Source organism: Pongo pygmaeus, chromosome 4 (assembly GCF_028885625.2).
Source record: "Pongo pygmaeus isolate AG05252 chromosome 4, NHGRI_mPonPyg2-v2.0_pri, whole genome shotgun sequence".
Taxonomy (NCBI): domain Eukaryota; kingdom Metazoa; phylum Chordata; class Mammalia; order Primates; family Hominidae; genus Pongo; species Pongo pygmaeus.
The window spans coordinates 162,300,461-162,321,741 of NC_072377.2; the positions used below are offsets into that span (position 1 = coordinate 162,300,461).

General features: G+C 47.9%; 1 protein-coding gene across 2 annotated transcripts in view; it reads right to left on the bottom strand.

The window, feature by feature from the left end:
- Window positions 1-2,407: 2,407 nt before the first annotated feature.
- The window catches only part of ADAM19 (ADAM metallopeptidase domain 19), a 98,189-nt gene continuing 79,315 nt past the window's right edge, over window positions 2,408-21,281 (bottom strand). Inside the window, exons 15-23 of one of the 2 annotated variants that reach the window (XM_054489085.2) lie at window positions 19,803-19,911; window positions 18,134-18,338; window positions 16,970-17,047; window positions 16,750-16,858; window positions 15,438-15,582; window positions 14,226-14,310; window positions 13,381-13,605; window positions 6,891-7,043; window positions 2,408-6,106 (exon numbers count right to left, since the gene is read on the bottom strand). In XM_054489085.2, the coding sequence (XP_054345060.1) occupies window positions 6,053-6,106; window positions 6,891-7,043; window positions 13,381-13,605; window positions 14,226-14,310; window positions 15,438-15,582; window positions 16,750-16,858; window positions 16,970-17,047; window positions 18,134-18,338; window positions 19,803-19,911 (1,163 nt within the window). In that variant the 3' untranslated portion in view covers window positions 2,408-6,052. Of the gene's footprint in view, window positions 6,107-6,767; window positions 7,044-13,380; window positions 13,606-14,225; window positions 14,311-15,437; window positions 15,583-16,749; window positions 16,859-16,969; window positions 17,048-18,133; window positions 18,339-19,802; window positions 19,912-21,281 lie in introns of those variants that run through there. The other variant, XM_054489084.2, reaches the window with a different exon arrangement.

Here is a 21,281-nt window from a genome sequence, read left to right on the forward strand (position 1 = left end):
TACCAGGCACCAGGCATAGTAGGTGCTTCCTGTGAATTCTCTTTAACTCCTCACAAATCCTCAAGTTGGATATGTTTTTATTCCCATTTATAGATGAGGAAAGGAACTCAAAGAGGTTAAATAATTGCCCAGGGTCACACAGCCAGGAAGAGCAAAGCTGATATCTGGTTTAACCGCCAGGCATAACGTGTCTCTCCAAGACTAACCTTGCCCCCAATTGCATAATCTGTTTTGGTTTTTTGTGTTTTGAGACAGGGTCTGGCTCTGTCCCCCAGGCTGGAGTGCAGTGGTGTGATCCTAGCTCACTGCAGCTTCAAACTCCCAGGCTCAGATTTGGTAAAGATGAGGCCTTGCTATGTTACCCAGGCTGGTCTCAAAACTCCTTTCCTAAAGTGATCTTCCCACCTTGGCCTCCCCAAATGCTGAGATTTTAGGCCTAAGCCACAGTGCCTGGTGCATAATCTGCTACTACTTTATTCATTTATTTTCTTGTGATCTGTGCTCTTTCCCCATCTGGATATAAGCTTCATGAGAGTTGGCTTTGATTTACTGCTTATCCTCAGTGCCTAGCACATCATAGGCACTAAAAAAAAAAAAGAAAAAAAAATTGAAGGAACAATATCACAGTCCCTCCTTGCCCAAACTCTCCTGGGGACCAGCACTCAATGCAAGGCAGATCCTAATAGAACTCTGCATGTTAAGCAAAGCAACTGTGAACTGATGTAGTCAGCAGTTTCTCAGCACATAGCCTGTGACAGGCACTGATGGGGACTTTCACATACAGAACTTCATTGATGATCACAACACTTTTGAGGCAGGTATATTATTTGTATAGTGAAGAGACTCAGAAATCTGGAACTTATCCAGGCCCACTTACCTAGTGAGTAGCAAGCAGAGTCTGGACTTCAACCAGGGTCTGCCCAACCAAGCTTTCTCCATTATGCTAGTGACCAACACGTGAGCATCACCCTAGAGACTGGCTGACAGCAGGGGAAGAGTGGCCTCTTAACCAGGTAGGGATGTGTGAGTGGGAATCAATTTCATGAGCAGGCATGTTAGTAGTGAAAGCATTTGTGTTTAGATGTCTTTAGGGTCCATAGGCAACCTCATAACCATGAGAGGTTAGAAAAATATAATCAGGCTGGGCGCGGTGGCTCATGCCTGTAATCCCAACACTTCAGGAGGCTGAGGCGAATGGATCACTTGAGATCATCTCTACTAAAAATATGAAAATTAGACAGGCATGGTGGTGGGCACCTGTAATCCCAGTTACTCAAGAGGCTGAGGCATGAGAATTGCTTGAGCCCGGGAGGTGGAGGTTGCAGTGAGCTGAGATTGCACCACTGCACCCCAGCCTGGGTGACAGAGAGAGACTCCGTCTTAATAAAAAAAAAAAAAAAAAGTATAATCAGAGAGCAAGAAGCCTCTCTCAGGGTTTTTGTGAAGATTAAATGAGATAATCCTTATTTGTAAATAGCATGCCGTGAGTGGCTCACGTATGTTAAATATAGCTGTTCTTCCGTATCTCCAGGGGATTGGTTCCAGGACCCCCATGGATAACAAAATCTAAGGATGGCCAAGTCCCTTATATAAAATGGTATAGTATTTGCATATAACCTACATATATCCTCCCATATACTTTAAATCATCTCCAGATTTCTATAATACCTAATACAATGTAAACGCTGTGTAAATCGTTGTTATACTGTATTTTAAAATTGTATTACTTTTTATAGTTGTACTTTTTTTTTTTTCAAATATTTCAATCTGCTGTTGGTTGAATCCATGGATTTGAAACCCACGGATATGGAGGGCCGACTATACTGAGTAACTGTTACCTTCGATCATGGTTATTAATCCTCCATCTCTCTGAGAGAACCTCAAAATTGAGGTAGGGATCAATGAGAGAATAAGGGTGGGATCCTTTTATGGACTGGGAAGCACTAATGAATACGAGCTGTGGTATCACGCAGGGTTCTGGAATCAGAAAGCACACCCAACCTTATCCCTGGCTGTGCCTGCCTACCCAGCCCAAGAGACCTTGGGCAAGTGTCTCCCCTCTTTAAAGTATGATCCCTTGCCTTATAATAAGATGAGGAGGTGAGCAGAGGCTCTCAGCTGTCTTCTATATGCAGTAGTGTAGGATGAGAAAAAACATACCCAAGAATCTCAGGATCATTGAGGCCTTTAATAAGCAGCCTGCGTCCAGGTGCAAAGACAAACAGCCCCCTCTACTGGTCATAGGAAAACATAGGCTTTGCTGTGGCTCAGGGTCCACCATGATGGCTTTATAGGCTGAACTGACTGTCCTTGTGGGAACTCTTTCTGGAGTGCGCGTCAAGAATCCTATCTAATCTGAGCGGTAGGACATTACAACAAACACACAATAAAGAGTTGCCGAACCAGATAACATTGCAAATGACAAACAATTCATTTTTAATTAAATACAAACAAGGAAAAAAGGCACCATGGCCCATTCAAGTATTTTGCATAGATGTACAAATATTGTAAACAATTAATAGGTGGACAAGAGAGAAGAAGATCTGTTTTCCGTGAACAATCTCCCAAATAAAAAGAAAATTCACATTGCCCTGGATCCCAGACACATACAAACGCACAGTGGACGGTGTGAGAGGACGCGCTGGGGGTGACTTTGGAAATGTGGGCTTGGATTCTACAGAACCTCTCCTTCGCAGGGTTCCCTCAGGAAGGGGACCTTTCCAGTTGGTGTTCCCATGGCTTTCTTGGGTGTCCAGCAGAGCTGTTATACACGTGGTTAACACAATTACTGACTTTGGAACTGGTCCCCAATTTTCAAATTGCAAGTCTTCCATACCCTCTGTCAAATAAGAATAAATTAGGAAGTTGGCAGGGAGAGACTTTATTGGAAAGGCGTATTGCAGGAGGTGGGGAGGGGCTACTGCTTCAGGGGGAAGGGACTATGGCAATACAAAAAAACACTCCAACCAGAAAATCAGCAAGTCTCAGACCTTAAGATCTGCAAGTGTCTCAGAGCTGGGGCAGAAAAGGACTTTACTTTTATAGGGAGAAGTCAGCAAGGCTGAAAGGAACCTATGGCTAGCAGGCAGTTACAAGATTGAGCCAGGTGCCCAGGCTAAGGCTTCTAGAGACAGGGAGACAGCGCACTAAATCCCTTGAGGTTTGTTTTAGAGATGGCTCCAAGGCCCTTAAAAAAAAAATTCTTGGGTTGTAAAATTGGCAGGAGGTTAATTTCACTTTTAAAAAGATTTACCTACATCCCCATCTGCACAAAGAGCTTGCTAACTCACTAACCCAAACTTGAGTTAAGCTTCCCTCCTCCCCACCAGACCCTGGACTTTGGGCCACCCTCAGCCTGAGCCAGCAAACAGCCCCTCCCCTGGGGGGGAAAAAAAAAAAAAAAAAAAGGCTGGGCACAAAGTCATTCCCTGAACGTGGTTCTTTCTAGCCATGTTTACTTCTTCCAATAAAAGAAAAGGGCTTTTCTGCCTGGGCTTTGAGATGCTTGCAGATCTTGCCGTCGGTCGGTCTGAGCCTTTTCACTGTTCCCATAAGGCCCCTTCCTCTCCATTTTGCCATATTCCCTTTCCCCTTCTGCAATATTCCCTTTCCCCTTCTGCAGTCATGCTTTGGAATAAGGTCTCTCCTTCCCTAAGTCCAGATTTATTTGTATTTGACACCTCAAAACAGCGTACTGGGCACTGGAAAGAAAAGGGGATGCATAACGGCCAGTCTTTCTCCTGAGCAGCCTCCCTGAACAGAGCCAGGAGTGAAGCATCAGTAGAACTGGTTGCCGAAAGTCTATCAATTCCAAAACATTCCACCATCTTCCAGTTCACAGTACAGCTTTATGGGATGGAGGTGATATGAAAATAATAAAAAACAAAAAGCAAGAAAACAACAACCCAGGTCTCTTTCTGGTGTGGTTCCAGGGAGGGTGGACTGCAGGTTCAGACGGCTCATGCAGTCACTATGGCTGTGGCACTGTCACTTCAGAGCTATCTACCTCCTGATGTGAGGGAGAAAGGCTGGAGAAGCCACAGGAACCTCTGCGAGGCATGGGGTTGGGTTTTGAGGATGTTGCTTGTTTGTTTTGCAGAGGGGTGAAAGGGGATGTTTTCACCTTTACTTTCCAGGAACCAAGCCTTGAGGAAGAGGGTGGCACATTTAAATAAAAGGTTGGGCCACAGGAAAGGTGGGGAATGGATCTCCACAGCAAGGGTGACCCACGGCAAGGACATGGGGAACCTGTATCACAGCCACCCTGAGGGAAGAGAAACTCATTTTCCTGAGATCTTTCTAAACCCAACCCAGGCTTTTCCCCCAGGGGTATATCCCGTATTTTCCACTTATTTCCAAACTCAAGAACATCCAAGAAGCACCTATTGTGTGCAGAGAACTATAAGGAGGCCCTGGGGTGGTGAATCAGAAGCTCAGCCTCAGCCTTGCAGTGAGGTTTTCAAGAGCAAACAATTGCTCATGGCAGGACGGGAGGAGGCCCCAGGAAAGCCTCAGAGGAGTGAGATCAGGCCAGCTCCTGTCCGGAGAGCCACCCAGCACCTTTGTGGGGTGGGAGTCAATCTCCCAGAAAACATCTCCAGGTGCTTTGCAAAAACCGTCCTGTCTAGCAAAGCACCACATGGCCCTCCTTCCCTGCTGCAGGGAAGACAGCAGCCACCGCAGACCCCCTCACCTGCTCAGAGCTCTCTTTCTGTGAGGGTCAGGTAAGGGCAGTGACCAGAGAGAGAACAAAAGGAACCGAATGACAAAAAGCTGGGTTGAGGGAGAAGCTCCCAGCTCTGACTGTTCCAGCACAGCTGTTGCTGGCTGCCTTCTCCAGTGATCTCGGGCAGCTCCCAGAAATGGGTCTGTTCTCTGCTCAGAGGGCAACAGTCCAGCCCGAAGTCAATGACCAGCCACTAGGGCAGGCTGGCTCCCTCGTGTGTACTTTGTAAACAGCTGGGCTCCCTAAGGGGGGACCTCATCTAGATTTAGCTCAGAGAGTAAGGAGGAAGACCCCCACCCTGCTGAGGTCACAAAACACAATGAAAAATAAACATATGACCCCAATGGCCATGCCCCGAGTCTACTCTGGTCACACTCCTGAGAGCCAATGAGGGAAATCCAGTGGCCGACTGTGAGAGGACTCTGACTTGTAGGTCACAAGCACCTGGTCACCCGAAGGTCAGGACTGCTGAAGGTTTGCTCACCAAAGCACCACACATTAGAGGGAGAATGAGAAGGGAAGGAAGAGAGAAAAGCATGGGGCACCAGGAAAGTGCGGCAGAGAAAACAAAGAGCAACTAAAAATTATCCAGAGTCAGGAGTCGCAACCTTTGGCATCACGGCTCAGAGGAAGCCCAAGCCCAGTGCTCCTCCTGCTGTCTACACTGCCTATGAAATAGTACCTGTCTGAGTCAGAGTGACCCATGTGAATACAGGGATGCAGAGGTTTGGGGAGAGGTGGGAGGGGACTTGGCTTGTCACATGCAGCCATACAGCCAGAAGCCGTTCCCTCAACCAAGCCCTGGGCAGAGCCACAGTAGTGGCTGGTTTGACCCTTCCTTAATCCCTAAAAGCTAAAAGGGGTGGGTAAGTACCAGCCTCCGTCCAGCCTGGGACCTCTGAGGAGAGCAGAAGCAATGGGAAGCTCTCTTGCGTGCCCTGAACCCCAGGAGTGAATGGATGGCTTCTGCAAGTGAAGAGCTGGCCTGAGGGGCTTGCCAGCCTTGAGCATCTCCATCAGCACCTCGGGGCTAGGAGTCTGGAGGAGAAGCTGCCATTCACCGTCTTCATACTCTCCCCTCCCTACCTGGGGCTGTATATTGCACAAAACAACACCTAGAAGCCATCAGATCGTAGTCCCTCTGGGCTTCCGAGGAAGCCGAGGAGGCACTGAGTCAACAAGGAGATTTTTGGAGATGTGGAGGTTCCTGGAGGAGGGTGGGAGGAGCTCAGAGGCGGCCAGACATGCTTCTTCAGGGTTCCATGGCCATGGGTCCTCTGCAGTGTCCAGAGAGCTCAAGGAAAGGGAGAAGCCCCTTGGACAGGTCTAGATTTTCGAGCTAATCATCCCTCCAGACCTCTGTGATCTGTATTCTGGAAACTGGGAAGAAAAAGAAGGGAGGGAGAGAGACATCAGCTTGATGCTGATCAATGGGATCAAGGGGGAGCCATCCTCCCGATTTTAGAAGGAAGGATGGACCACCCACTGAGAACAAAGGCTTCTTGTGAAGTCCATCCATGTGTCCGCTCATCCAGACCATCAGCCCTGCAGGGAGGGGTGTGGTGGGTGTCCCCATCTCAAGCTGACCAGTCACCCCTCCCTCTTCCCTTCCCTGCTACGGCAGCAGCACAGTCCATAGTTTTCCCAATGCCTCGTGGGAATACAGGGTGGTCAGCCAGCTTCTTCACCTCATCCCTTTCTGACCTAACTCCCAAGACTGGCAAACTGAGACTGTCAGCCACAGAGAAGAGGTACGAGGAGGGGCCAAGTGTACACAGCCTCCCGCAGGCCAGGTGGCTTCTACTAATGCACTTCCTTGCTTTTCACAGCAAACTGATGGGGCTGGTACTATGCTCAACATAGCCTCTGTACAAATGAGGAAAAAGACTCAAGAGGGACTTGCTCAGGGTCCCTCCACAGGTCAGGTGCAGGGGCAGGACTGAAGCCACCACAGCTCAGGATTCTAAGCATCACCTTTCACATGAAGCCAACACTCCACAGTCAAGCGGGCACCAAGAAACATGAATGTTTTGCCCTTGGCTTTTGTTCTGGAAGTTCAGTCCAGATCACAAGAAGCCTGAATTGCTGTTTTCTCAACTCTACACCTGCCCCCCTGGAGCCCTCTGGTACCAGGTTTCACCTTGAGGGCTTCCCGTGGACTCACCTTTGGGGCAGGTGCTGCCAGAGGCCGGGACTGCTGAGGGCCAGCACCAGAGGGCCGCAGTGGGGATGCAACCCCTGGCCTAGGGAGGCTCCTGCGGCCTGGCACTGGGTTCGCGGGGAGTGCCTTCTGGGGCGGCCGAGGCCTGGAGAAGTCCTGGAGAGAAAGCAATAAGCCTCACTTGAAGGCCAGAGGCCTGTTTGAAAGAAAATATCCCTGATATCTTATAGGTCAAAATCAGATAGGAAAAAGTTATATACTGTATGGTCCCATTTAGAAAGAAACTGTATGTATAATGTGTTTATATTCTCAAGAGGAAGTCAGGAGAGCAAGCTGGCAGTATCTATTAAAATTACAAATAACCAGTGATGATGAGCTTTTTTAAATATGTTTGTTGGCTGCATAAATGTCTTCTTTTGAGAAGTGTCTGTTCATATCCTTCACCCACTTTTTAATAGGGTTGTTTGTTTTTTTTCTTGTAAATCTGTTTAAGTTCTTTGTAGACTGGGGATATTAGCCCTTTGTCAGATGGATAGATTGCAAAAATTTTCTCCCATTCTGTAGGTTGCCTGTTCACTCTGATGATAGTTTCTTTTGCTGTGCAGAAGCTCTTTAGTTCAATCAGATCCCATTTGTCTATTTTGGCTTTTGTTGCCATTGCTTTTGGTGTTTTAGTCATGAAGTCTTTGCTCATGCCTATGTCCTAAATGGTATTGCCTAGGTTTTCTTCTAGGGTTTTTATGGTTTTAGGTCTTAAAACCATAAAAGTTTAAGTCTTTAATCCATCTTGAGTTAATTTTTGTATAAGGTGTAAGGAAGGGATCCAGTTTCAGCTTTCTGCATATGGCTAGACAGTTTTCCCAGCACCATTATTAAATAGGGAGGATCTAGAACTAGAAATACCATTTGACCCAGCAATCCCACTACTGGATATATACCTAAAGGATTATATATCATTCTACTATAAAGACACATGCACACGTATGTTTACTGTGGCACTATTCACAACAGCAAAGACTTGGAACCAACCCAAATGCCCATCAATGACAGACTGGATCAAGAAAATGTGGCACATATATACCATGGAATACTATGCAGCCATAAAAAAGGATGAGTTCATGTCCTTTGCAGGGACATGGATGATGCTGGAAACCATCATTCTCAGCAAAACAACACAAGAACAGAAAACCAAGCACCGCATGTTCTCACTCATAAGTGGGAGATGAACATGAAATGAGAACACATGGACACAGGGAGGGGAACATTACACACCGGGGCCTGTTGGGTGGTGGGGGGCTAGGGGAGGGATAGCATTAGGAGAAATACCTAATGTAGATAACGGGTTGATGGGTGCAGTAAACCACCATGGCACGTGTATACCTATGTAACAAATCTGCACGTTCTGCACATGTGCCCCAGAACTTAAAGTATAATAAAAAAAAATTACAAATAACTGTTCTCTGATCTAGTAATTCTACTTCTTCTGACCTATGTTAGAGAACTATTCGCACGCGTGCACAAAAATGAAATTGCAAGGTTGTTCCTTGCAGCACTGTTTGTAACAGCAAAGAAACTATAAATAAGCAAAATTTCATCAGCAGAAAAATAACTAAAATTATAAAGTGACAGATGATATAGCACTTAAAAAGAATGAAGTAGGTTGATAGGGGCTGGCGCGGGGAGACGTTCAAGAGTTGTTAGGTGGAACAAACAAGCTGTAGAGGATAGTTGACATAAAATAAGTCAGCACGCTCACCACCTAGTAGAAATTGTAACAGAAAAAAGGAAGGATACAGATCAAAGAGATTACACTGGGATGGGATGCGAGAGGGGAGGGGTGTGCTCCAGGTGAACATTCCATTTTTTTTTTTTTTTTTTGTAATGGCGTCTTGCTCTGTCCCCCAGGCTGGAGTGTAATGGCACGATCTCGGCTTACTGCAACCTCTGCCTCCCGAGTTCAAACAATTCTCTTGCCTCAGCCTCCCAAGTAGTTGGGATTACAGGCGCCCACCATCATGCCCGGCTAACTTTTATATTTTTAGTAGAGACGGGGTTTCGCCATGTTGGTCAGGCCAGTCTCGAACTCTGACCTCAGGTGATCTGCCTGCCTTGGTCTCCCAAAGTGCTGGGATTACATGCGTGAGCCACCACGCCCAGCCCTTGAACATCCCTTTTTTTTTTTTTTAACAAGAGCATGTATGTGTATTGCCTGTTTAGATTAAAACAAAATTTAAACAAAGCAGCTGCTACATTTTGTTCATGTTGGTTGTCCATGTGTGTGGCACATTTCATGGATTCTGTCCTTGCTGTGTTACTATTACCTTCATGTTCTCACCATCTCCACAAGGCTTTGCCCTGACTACCTTATTTAAAATTACAACAGCCCCCACCCTGACATTCCCTGACCTTTTTATCCTAATATACCTCTTCTTTTCTTTTCATATCACTTACCGCCTTCCAACATATATAATTTATTTACTTATCCAGTTGATTTTTACTTTCTGTCTCTCCATTCCCCTCTAGAGTGGAAGCAGGGTGGGGTCCGTATCTGTTTGGTTCACTGATACATCTTTGGCTTCCAGAATAGTGCCTAGTATACAGTAGGTGCTCAACATGTGTTCGTTGATCCATTGTTTTTTAAGGGGCAAAGAATGACTGTCCCGCCCGCAGGCCCCCAAGCTGTTGGGGTTTAAGGGGAAGCCAATTGCATAGATGGGAGTTCCAGTGCCTGCTCTCCTTGACTTCCTTCCCTTCTCGAGAGGGTCACTACCACGTATTAAAGTGGACAAAAGGCAAGCACATAGAGAGGGCAGGAATAACCCAAAGAGCCGAGATTTTCCCCAAGAAGCTTCATGGCATCAGAAACTAAACTAAATTCTTAGGGCCAAAAAGCCATGTTCTTCAGCTCCATCTAGAAGGACAATGCAACCTGCCCCTTTACCACTGCCTTCCCCAGCTCAGAATAGCTGCCAAGTTGCAGTGGTTGCTGGAAGCCAGGATAGAGACCTTCTGGGGCAGGTGACAGCTGGGTGCAGATGTCAGGTTGCAAGTGGGAAAGGCTGTGCTCCCAAGGGAGCTGTGCGAATGAGCCACTGAGGGGCTGGAGTTTGGGCAGGAGCCTCATCAGCATGTCAGCGCTGGGCCTCCCAGCGCAGCAACCAGCCACAGGCCACATCTGCGATGATCCAACTCAGCCCTACCAGAGCCCTCGCCCAGCACTGTTTTCCTTTTTCTGAAGCAGAAACAGTCCCTCAGCTACTCTGGCCCACGATCCCTTCCACAAGGGACGGCACCTCACTCAATCAGATTGCACAAGCCTGACACGGGGCGTCATGCCCTGCCAAGCAATGGATCTTCAACTCCTATCTATTTTCTCTTCTGCACATTTCTCATCAGCTTCACTCCATCAACCCTGCCTACTCCCTGCTCCAAGCTTTTACCATCTTTCTTCAGGACAATCTTTAAATCTTCTAACTAGGACACCCATTTGCTTCTAGGGTGACTTTCATTTTTTAAAACTATTTTAAAAATTCAAATATAATATACACAGAAAAAGGTGAACAAATCATAAATATACAACTAGATGAATTATCACAACGTGAATACACTAAGTAATCCCCATGCAGGTTAAACAGTAGATTAACAGCTTCAGAAGTATCTATGGACCCCTGGCAGGAACTACACCTCTCTCCTGCCCAAAGATAACCCAAAGAGCGATCAATCCTTGTCAGCAGAGAATTGCATCATGTCACCACTGTCCTCTTCCTATGGAATACAGACCAAAATTCTGACCAAGGCTACGTGGCCTGGGCATAGACGGGCTCCTCCTGGCTTTCCAGCCTCATCTCATAGCTCCCTGGGCCCCAAGCACACAAACCTTTCAAGTTCCTTCAACTCGCAGGGCCCTCTCCCATGACAGAGCCTCCCTACTAGTGAGTCCTGGGACCAGGAAAGCTCCTTCATCACTTGCCCTCACAGCCTGGTTAAGCCCTGTTCCTCCTTCATGTCTCAGCTCAAATGTCACCTCCTCAGGGAAACCTTCCTGGATTTCCCAGACTAGGTCAAATCCCCTTGTTACTCTCTTCTGAGCACCCTGAGCCTCTCCTTCACAGCACATATAGCTGTTGCAGTGACACGTATCCCAGAGTCACTGCCCCAGCAGAATGTGAGCTCCTGGAGGCAAAGCTGCCATCTGCCTTCCTCGTCATCGCCTGGCCCAGAGTGCAGGTGCATAAGCCGGTTTAGAATAGCAGAACTGAAAAAGTGATGAGGTTTCATCCATCACTTCTCCAGGGGGTCCATGTCCCCCAGCTAGGAGGTGGGGAATCTTTGATGGCAGACTGGAGACTGTGAGTGGCCCCAGGGCAGGAGGCTGTCTCGCTCAGCTGGGTGAGACCTGGGTTCAAGTCCTAGCTCCTCCACTCACAGCTGTGCAATGTCGGGCAAGTCCCTTCAATCCTATGAGGCCTGGCAAACTCCAAGAGAAATGAGGGCTGCAGAAACTCCCTTCTTGGAATGGCTGTGAGGAGGCAGGTGGCAGCCCAATGTCATCACAGTAGCCCCCACTCAGAGCAGCTGCCTCCCACTGTTTGCTTGTAGAGAGACACCCACCTAGGCCCTGGGGCCCAGGAGAAGCTGTGCATGGGAGCTGTGTTTTGGGATGCCCGCCACTGGCTGGGCAGCTTCCTGCACCCGGGACTCCTGCCAGCAGTCCCAGGGGTGCAGGTGCAGGGTACGCACAGCCTCCACCACTTAACACACAGCTGGGTCCCCGCTGTCCCTGATGCTTCCTGACCTACGGCTCAGCACCTTGGGGTGACAGGGCTGAGGCTGGCCCCGTGTTCTCTGAACATGCCTCTAGTGTGGGTTTTTCGCAACAACAGTGTGAGTGGACTGCTCGCCCAACCCACTCGCTCCTCCCTCTGCTGGCACACCTGTTCTCCTGTAACCCCAAGTCTCTACACGCCTGCTTTCTCCCTTTCTTTCATCTCTCTGTTAGGGACTGAACTGTGCACTCATCATTTAAAAAAAGAAATCATATGCTGAAGCCCTAACCCTGAGTACCTCAGAATGTGACCATATTTAGAGATAAGGTCTTTAAAGAGGAGATTAGGATAGAATGAGGCCACCTAATCCAATCTGGTGTTCTCATAAGAAGAGCAGAGTTGGACACGCAGACACCGGGGAGGCAGCAGTGCATAGGAAAGGCCACGCGAGAACACAGCAAGAGAGTGGCCACCTGCAAGCCACAGAGAGAGGCTTCAGAAATCAACCCTTCCAGCACCTTGACCTTGGACTCCTAGCCTCTAGAACTGTGAGAAAATAAGTGTCTGTTTTGAAGCCACCCAGTGTGCGGTACTCTGTTACGGCACCCTCAGCACACAAGTACGCTCTCCACCTCTCTCTCCACTCCTCCCCTCTCTTGCTTTTTTCCTTTCCTCCTTCCTTCTCTCTCCCTGTCAATCTTTCCTCTCTCTTTCTGCATGGATTTTTCCATCCTACCTCTGCCCCACACAAAAGGAAGGGGAGAGCAGCGGTTTCACAGCAGAGAAACAGAATGGATGCCCTCAGCCTTCCCAAACTGTACCACTGCCACACATCCCAAGGACCCTCCAAAGCCTGCAACCAACCCCAGAGTCCTTAGGGTCAGAGATAGCTTGGGTTTCATGGAGCTCTCTGGATTACACCCAAAGAAAGCAGTCTCAGTTGAGGGGTCACACCCAAAACACACAGGCCAGTTCCAGAAGGCACCCCATCTGGCCGCCACCCAGGAAACACCTGTGTCTACACTAGGGGATCTCCTGCAGAAGGTGTGGTCAGAGCTATCAGAGCACACACACGCAGTGGGAACAGGCTGCTGGGCAGGCTCTGCCTCCAAGAGCACCAGGGCTGGAGGCAGAGAGTCTAGACCCCACTCTCACCTCCCAGAGGCACCTGCCCCTTGGGATGGGCAAGGCATCAGGATACATCCCTAAGACTTTCCAATCAGTAGAAGGTACCAATAGGTACAATTTGGTGGGAAGAGTACTATGATGAGAGAAGTACAGTCCCATCAACCTCAGACTTGAGGAATCAGACTAGGCTTCCTGGGAGAAGAGGCATCTAGGAGCAGATCTGAGGATGAGCAGGAGCTGGCCCCGCCAAGGGCAGAAGGAGTGTATCAGGCAGAACAAGCAGCATTTACAAAGACCTAGCAGGCAGACGAGCATGGGGAACTGACAGAAGTTAATTTGGGGGTGGAAGGTGGGTAGTGGCTTGTCATAAAATAGGCCAACCCGGGAGAAAATGCCACGTGGTTTAGGAGCTGCCTAGAGAGTCCATTTCCCCACATTCATTGCTCTAACCTGCTGTGCACCCCCGTATTGACTGAATTGCAGAAAAGGCAGTCAGCTCATGGCCCCACAAGTTTCACCTTCCCCACCTTTGCCATTACCCATTGAAAGTGGCCTTAAAAGCAATGTTCCCAGCCCAAGGTTGCTGACTATCCACTTACCTGGGAAACGATGCAATTTGGTGCGGGGGGAATTGGCCGGCTTGGAGGAGGCCTCCTGGATGACTCCGTCCTCTCTATTTGAGACCCGGGCCCTGGGGAGTTCCTAGCAGCTCTGCTCAGGTGTGCTGGCAGTGGTGCAGGTGGGGACCCACCGCGCAGATAATCTGGAGGGGGCCGGGGAGGAGGCTGGGAGGGCTTCCGCAGGATTTCCGGAGTGTTGATCACCTGTACGCACAAGTCAAGGAACACCTGAGACAAGAAATCACTCAGGGCTGGCCTTGTGTGTCTCTTTGAGATAAACCAGAGCCCAAAGGGAGAACAGACACACCAATCTATTAAACCCCTGAGGATCTCAGAAGTCAGATGCAACCTTTAAAGTCATTAGGGGATGTCAGAACCAAATAACATGTCTCTCCAGCCAATAAAAGGGCTTTTATTACCAATCCCATGGGCCCACAGAGGCTCTTAGAAAAATACAGCATGGCGGCCGGGCATGGTGGCTCATGCCTATAATCCCAGCATTTTGGGAGGCCGAGGCGGGTGGATCACGAGGTCAGGAGATCGAGACCATCCTGGCTAACACGGTGAAACCCCGTCTCTACTAAAAACACAAAAATTAGCCAGGCATGGTGGCGGGCACCTGTAGTCCCAGCTAATCGGGAGGCTGAGGCAGGAGAATAGCATGAACCCGGGAGGCGGAGCTTGCAGTGAGCCGAGATGGCGCCACTGTACTCCAGCCTGGGCGACAGGGCGAGACTCCATCTCAAAAAGAAAAAAAGAAAAATACAGCATGGCCCTGAGGGATAAAGGAAAAGTAGCAAAGTTCAGTGGTGCAAAGCTCTTACCTTTCGCTTGCCCTGGGGCGTCTGCAGCTTGAAAGTTGGGTTGGCATGACCAGTCCCGCTGTTCTGAGAAACCCTGAAGGGACAACTAGAAACAAGAAATGGGGGAGGAAAAGAAAGGGGAAGATGTTCAGCAGGGGACAGTGCCTGAGTTCCCTTTGACCCAAGCACAGCCAGCAAGCAGCTAAATCTTTCCCAAGTCTGCTCTGGAGGGAGTGGGATTAGGTCTTCTCAAACCACATCTTCCTAAGTAGAAAAACATGTGGCCAATGGAGAACTCTCAAGGAAACAGAGTTGGCCTTATACAAAGCAGAGCTCTCTCAGCACCTTATCTTCACCCTTTTAAGACCCTTCCCCTGTGAGGAGACACAAGGGTGTCACAAGCCATCAACCAATCCCCATCAGGCATAGATCCAGAAAGACCTGGGACTTAAAATCCCCTCCAGAACAAATGTTATTTAATAGGTGACTCAGAGACTGTACATCTTCCATATCCAAAATAATAAATCACTTTTCAAATGGGACACCAAAAGTGAGCAGGAGTAGCTATTCTTATACCAGATGAAACAAACTTTAAAGCAACAGGGTTAAAAAGACAAAGAGGGGGCTGGGCATGGTGGCTCATGCCTGTAATCCCAGCATTTTGGGAGGCCGAAGTGGGCAGATCACCTGAGGTCAGGAGTTCGAGACCAGCCTGGCCAACATGGTGAAACCCCGTCTCTACTAAAAATACAAAAAATTAGCTGGGCATGGTGGCATGCACCTGTAGCCCCAGCTACTCAGGAGGCTGAGGCAGGAGAATCACTTGAACTCAGGAGGCGGAGGTTGCAGTGAGCCAAGATTGCACCACTGCATTCCAGCCTGGGCAACAAGAGCGAAACTCCATCTCAAAAATAAATAAATAAAATAAAATTGGGAACAAATCAACTAGACAAAGGATGGCAAATAAATTTTATTTTATATTTCAACTTGATTTGGTTGGGGATATTCTGCTGAGAAGAACTCAGGAGTGACGACCAGAATCAGTAGAGTACTTACAATAAGATCAACTAGTAATGCCTGTCACAGTCACAGCAGGGGAGAGGGCAGTGTGTCCCTTGCATTTGTCTTCCCTGAATTAGTCCCACTATCACCAACACTTTTGCTAAGTACCATTTATGGAGACCTTTGTGACCCATAAATTGACCCTGAGTCCTCCATCGAACCCTGTCATACCTGAACTGTTGCCTCAGCTTGGAAGGGAGAGCTGAGGGCTTGAGTTGGCCTAGTTTGTTGTTCTGTCTGCAGCAGTAGTACATCAGCATGAGGACCGCCAGCACGAAGATAGCCACCAACACTCCAGCTACCACAGGACCCACACCTTCCAGAAACAGAACCCAAGTGGGAGATTTAGAAGCTGTCTGGGCTACAGCAGATTTCAAAATAGGTATTCGTGCTTCTTCTTCAGGCATTTGATTTGCATTTAATTTGTATCACTTATTTTAACTTACAAATTATAAATAAAAACACACATTATGGGCCAGGCACAGTGGCTCACGCCTGTAATCCCAGCACTTTGGGAGGCTGCAATGAGAGGATCACAAGGCCAAGAGATCAAGACCATCCTGGCCAACATGGTGAAACCTCGTCTCCACTAAAAACACAAAAATTAGCTGGGTGTGGTGGCACACACCTGTAGTCCCAGCTACTCAGGAGGCTGAGGCAGGAGAATCACTTGAACCTGGGGGGCGCAGGTTGCAGTGAGTTGAGATCACACCACTGCACTCCAGCCTGGGTGACAGAGCAAGACTCCGTCTCAAAAAAACAAAACAAAACAAAACAAAGAAACAAAAAGACTCAGACGGATTTAAGACTAGAACTCTCACCCATAATCCATAACTTAACATTTGGTTTCATCAAAACTACCCCAATATTCTCTCAAGTGGTTAATGTAAATATAGAGAATATATTTGTACTAACAAAACACTACTTTTTATCAGTTTTACATATTGGGGGTTCTTCCTTGAAAGATTTTGGTGCTTTTTTTTTTTAAAGTTATTTGCTATTTTTAAAAAAAAAAAAAACTTTAGAAACCATAGTGCTAGAATCCTTGAGAGATCCACTAAAATACTATAAAATTTTCCGAGTGTCTGGTTCTCCATTTCAACTTGTGTCCATCAGAGGAAATCTAAACCACCATAATGTGTCCCAGGTTCATGATTATTTTTAAGTGCCCAAAGAGAAATAGTCACCGTGTCCCCTAAAAAGAATGGGAACATTCAATGACCTGCAGTCTCTCTTACTCTCACTCTACTAAGCGGGCTCCCCCTCCTCAGTAGAAAGGATGGGAGAAGAGAGACTGAACCATGTCCCCACACCACACTATGGGCAGTTGCTCCTCTCTCGGTCTCTCTTTATCCTGATTTCCTCTCTACAAAATCAGGACAATGAAGCTGACTCAATGTGGATGCTCTGCAACATGCCACCTGCCCCTGACGCCCATTCTTCTCACAGAAGCGGGCAGTGGCCCCAGCAGGCTGGCACTCACTCTCAGGGGGCATAGGCCCACTGTCGATACTGCCCCCATGGCCCGGTGTGTTGCAGAAGGGCGGGGCCCAGCCCGGCAGGCAGTGGCAGTTCTGGTTGTTGTTACAGACCTGGAGCGAAGAAAGGGCAGAGGTATCAGCACCCCAGAGAGCATCAGCCACCCACAGGGCCTGCCCTAATGATGCCCCCATGACACAGAGAAGCCAGAACCCAGCACGCACCCCATGGCCATTGCACTTCTTCCCACAGCCTTCAGTTTCAAAGAAGGAGGTGTTCCTGCACTGCCCCTCGAAGCAAATCTGCACGGAGAGAAAACAGAATGATCAGTGCAGTGGAAGGGATGCTGGTTGGGAGTTAGGAGGCAAGATTTTGCACTTGGCACATATGAGGACCCATGGCCCGGCCTGGTGGCTCACGCCTGTAATCCCAGAACTTTGGGAAGCTAAGGTGGGCGGATCACCAGAGGTCAGGAGTTCAAGACCAGCCTGGCCAACATGGTGAAACTCCGTCTCTACTAAAAATACAAAAATTAGCTGGACCTGGTGGCCTGTGTCTGTAGTCTCAGCTACTCGGGAAGCTGAGGCAGGAGAATTGCTTGAGCCCGGGAGACAGAGGTTGCAGTGAGCCGAGACTGTACCACTGCACTCCAGCCTGGGTGACAGAGCAAGACTCCATCTTAAAAGGAAAAAAGTATGAGGGCCCAAAAAGGCAGCCCACTTCAGGTTACTATCAAAGTGAAAAATGGAAAACAGCCCACAACGCTAAGGACAGGACAACAGCCAACTAAATTCTGCTATTACTTTTGTGATTAGGGAGAAAACAACAAATATATTGTTAAAGTATCATATTTAACAATACAATATTAAATATGTGTTATCACATTAAAGGACTAGTATGTTGATTATGTTAATTACTTGTCATTAATATGTATCAATTTTAACATTATATTTAAAAATAATGATGGTGACAGTATTCTGTGCCAGGTGCTATGCTAAATGCTTCATGTTTTCCATAGTTTCATTAGTCGATTCCATAGTTTCCATAGTCGATTATCAGAATCGACTCTGTGGGATAGTTGCTATTATTTTGCTCAGGCTTCCCTAACTCCTAGTCCATTTTTAACTCCCATGATAATTAGCAATGAGGATGAAAGTGGCACTAGCTAGGCCACCTAAGTGCTTTACCAGGATGATTTTCTTTAATCCTTCTGACAGTTCTCTGGGGTGGGTGGCTGCTGTCACTATACACGCTTCATGAAGGGAGCCACCGAGGCTCAGAGGTTGGGGAGGTGGCATCTGAGCCCCAGGCATCCTTCCCTCAGAGCTCACTTCTTAATCACTCTGCTCTGCAGCTGGCTCCTAGGTGAGCTGGAGAAGGGGACTCACATGGTTGTAGCCACACTTGGTTCCGGTCATCACCAGCCCTGGGTCCAGCATGTCACCCTCCTCCTCGGGACCTCGGTAGACGTGGGTGCCCCGGCACTGGATCTGCCTCCCATTCATGATGATAGTGGTGTCGATAGGCACCGCGTTGGACTCCAGGGGCCGAGCCTCAGAGCTCTGACACTGGATCTTCCCACACTTCGCATCTCTGGGCACAAGAGACAGAGAGGGAAGGAAGCGGAATCAGAGGCAGAGGAAGAGCTGGGGCACCAGAGAGCTTCAGTCTTTCTTGACCAAGACAGCAGGCTTGCATGGGGTGGGGCAAAGGTTTAGGGCAGTCATGTGCTTTGGAACCCACCAGGAGAGATTCCATGTGGACTGACACCAAGGGAAGAGAACAGGCTCCTTGACCCTGAGCAAATCTAGACCAGAGAACTGGCCTCGAAAAGTCCTTAACTCCAAGAACAGCCACCTGAGCTGAGCAATCTTTCCCTTTTTGCTCCTTATACCGCCATCCACCCAGGAGCTCCAGCTAGAAATCTGGGGTCATCTCCAACTCCCCATTCTCCCTCACTCCTGGGCTCAAGCCATTTTCAAACCCTATCAATCTTCCCTCCTATATATCTACCTTAATTCACACTGCCCCACCCCCCTTACCTGGTCTGCAGAAGATTGATTTCCCTGCCTCCAGTCTGCCCCATAGAAGTCTAATTTCCACACTGCTCTCAAGCTAAAGTCCAAACTCCCCTAGCCATGCATTTGAGGCTTTTCATGATCTGGTCCATGCTAAACTATCCAGGCTAATTTCTCAGCAGACCTTCTTCTTTGCACCCCAACATCATACTTTAACTGTATCAAACTGTTCTCAGTTCTTTCAACCATCAGTTTTTCTCTATTCATCTCTCTTCCTGGATTACTCTCCTATGCACCAGCACCACTCTCCACCCTGTTCACTGAGGTAACTGCTCCAGATCTCAGTGTAGGTATAACTTCCTTTGGGAAACCACTCTGACACACTAAGATGGGTTGGATGGCTCTCTCCGCATTGCCATTAACATACTATATTGTTAATTAAAAGTTCCATGCACTCGGCACAGTATCTTGCACATGGTAAATCTTCAATAGATAGTAGATAGACAGTAAATCTTCAACAGATAGTAGATGGATAGATGGACAGACAGATGGATGGATGGATCAGTGGGTGAGTGGGTGGTGGAGGATGGATAGATGGATGGATCAGTGGGTGAGTGGGTGGTAGATGGATGGATGGATGGATGGGTAGACAGATGAGTGGATGGTTGGTTGGAATGAATGATGAATAAATGAATGAATGAGTGAATTAACGAATGAGGAGCTATTCAAATTAGGGCATGATTAGAATTTGGCAGAAATGACCCAAAAGGGCTGATTCCCTGCCCTACTGTAAGATGGTCCCCAAAGGAAGCCTGATCAGCTTTCTAGGAAGCACTGCCATCCACACCCTCCTCTGACTTCCTTAGAGCTGAAAAGTGCATGGTCAAACAGGGGGCTGAGAATAGATGACTGACTTCAACTGATTGACATAAAGGTGCAGCTCTAGGGCCAGTCACGCTGCTGAGCTGGGCAGCAGTGAGGACACAGCAGAAACTGCTTGTTCATCCTCATTTCATTGGGCCTGCCCTTTGGTCATCACCTCATGTTGCACTTCCTGTGTTCACCATTCATGTCCTTTCCACAGTTTCCAAAGGTGTCTCCTGCCACATTCACCTTCTCGAAGCAGAGGTCAGGGGCAGGTCGGGCTCCTGGGTGGGCAAGCAACATCTATCAGTATACTCGTCTGTCAGAAGCCCCCAAGGGCAAAGGTATCTTTGGTAAAGTCATGAAGTTAAGAATATTTTCTGGGAGGGAATACTCAGCCTCTTCTTCCTGTTCCCTCCAGGTTACTCCATCCCCATATTCTCATCAAGATCTACTCAGAGAATAATGTTTTATATAAATTCTTTTTTTTTTTTTCAGATGGATTCTCGCTCTGTCACCCAAGCTGGAATGCAGTGGCACGATCATGGCTCATTGCATCCTCCGCCTCTTGTGTTCAAGCAATTCTCTGCCTCAGCCTCCCGAGTAGCTGGGATTACAAGCGCCCACCACCACGACCGGCTAATTTTTGTATTTATTATTTTTTTTTTTGTAGAAATGGGGTTCCACCATCTTGGCCAGGCTGGTCTTAAACTCCTGACCTCGTGATCCCCCCGCCTCAGCCTCCCAAAGTGCTGGGATTACAGGCGTGAGCCACCACACCTGGCCTGTTTTATATAAATTCTTCCTACCTTATTGAGGATTTATATTTGTGTGTGGGGAGGGTTGCATGCTAAGCCTGCTCTCTAATGAAGAAGCCATGTTCCGTTTCAATATTTTAAAAAATAGGTCATACATGCATAATATTTTAAAGATATAAGTATATCTTGGAAAATTTTTCTTGTAGTCATCCAGTTCCTACTTCTCTACATCCTGGAGGAATAGCACTTATTAACAGTATATTTTCTAAAGATACTTATATCTCTAATTTCTATATCTCCTAGGTGTAGTTCTGTGTGTATCTTCTAGAGATAATCTATCTAATAAAGAATGGAAGCATATTTTTTTTTTTTGAGACAGAGTCTTGCTCTGTCGCCCAGGCTGGAATGCAGTGGCACGATCTCAGCTCACTGCAACCTCTGCCTCCCGGATTCAAGAGATTCTCCTGTCTTAGCCTCTCAAGTAGCTGGGATTACAGGTGTTCACCACCACGCCTGGCTAATTTTTGTATTTTTAGCAGTTACAGGGTTTCACCATGTTGGCCAGGCTGGTCTTGAACTCCTGACCTCAGGTGATCCACCTGCCTTGGCCTCCCAAAGTACTGGGATTACAGGCATGAGCCACTGTGCCCGGCCTTTTTTTTTTTTTTTTTTTTGAGATGGTACGTCCCTCTGTCACTTGGGCTGGAGTCCTAGAGTGGAGTGGCTCACTGCAGCCTCAAACTCCTGGGCTCCAGCCATCCTCCCACCTCAGCCTCCTGAGTAGCTAGGATTACAGGTGCAAGCCACCATATCAGCCTCCTGAGTAGCTAGGATTACAGGTGCAAGCCACCAAATCTGGCTAGAAAGCATATTTTATTTGCTGTTCTACACCTTGC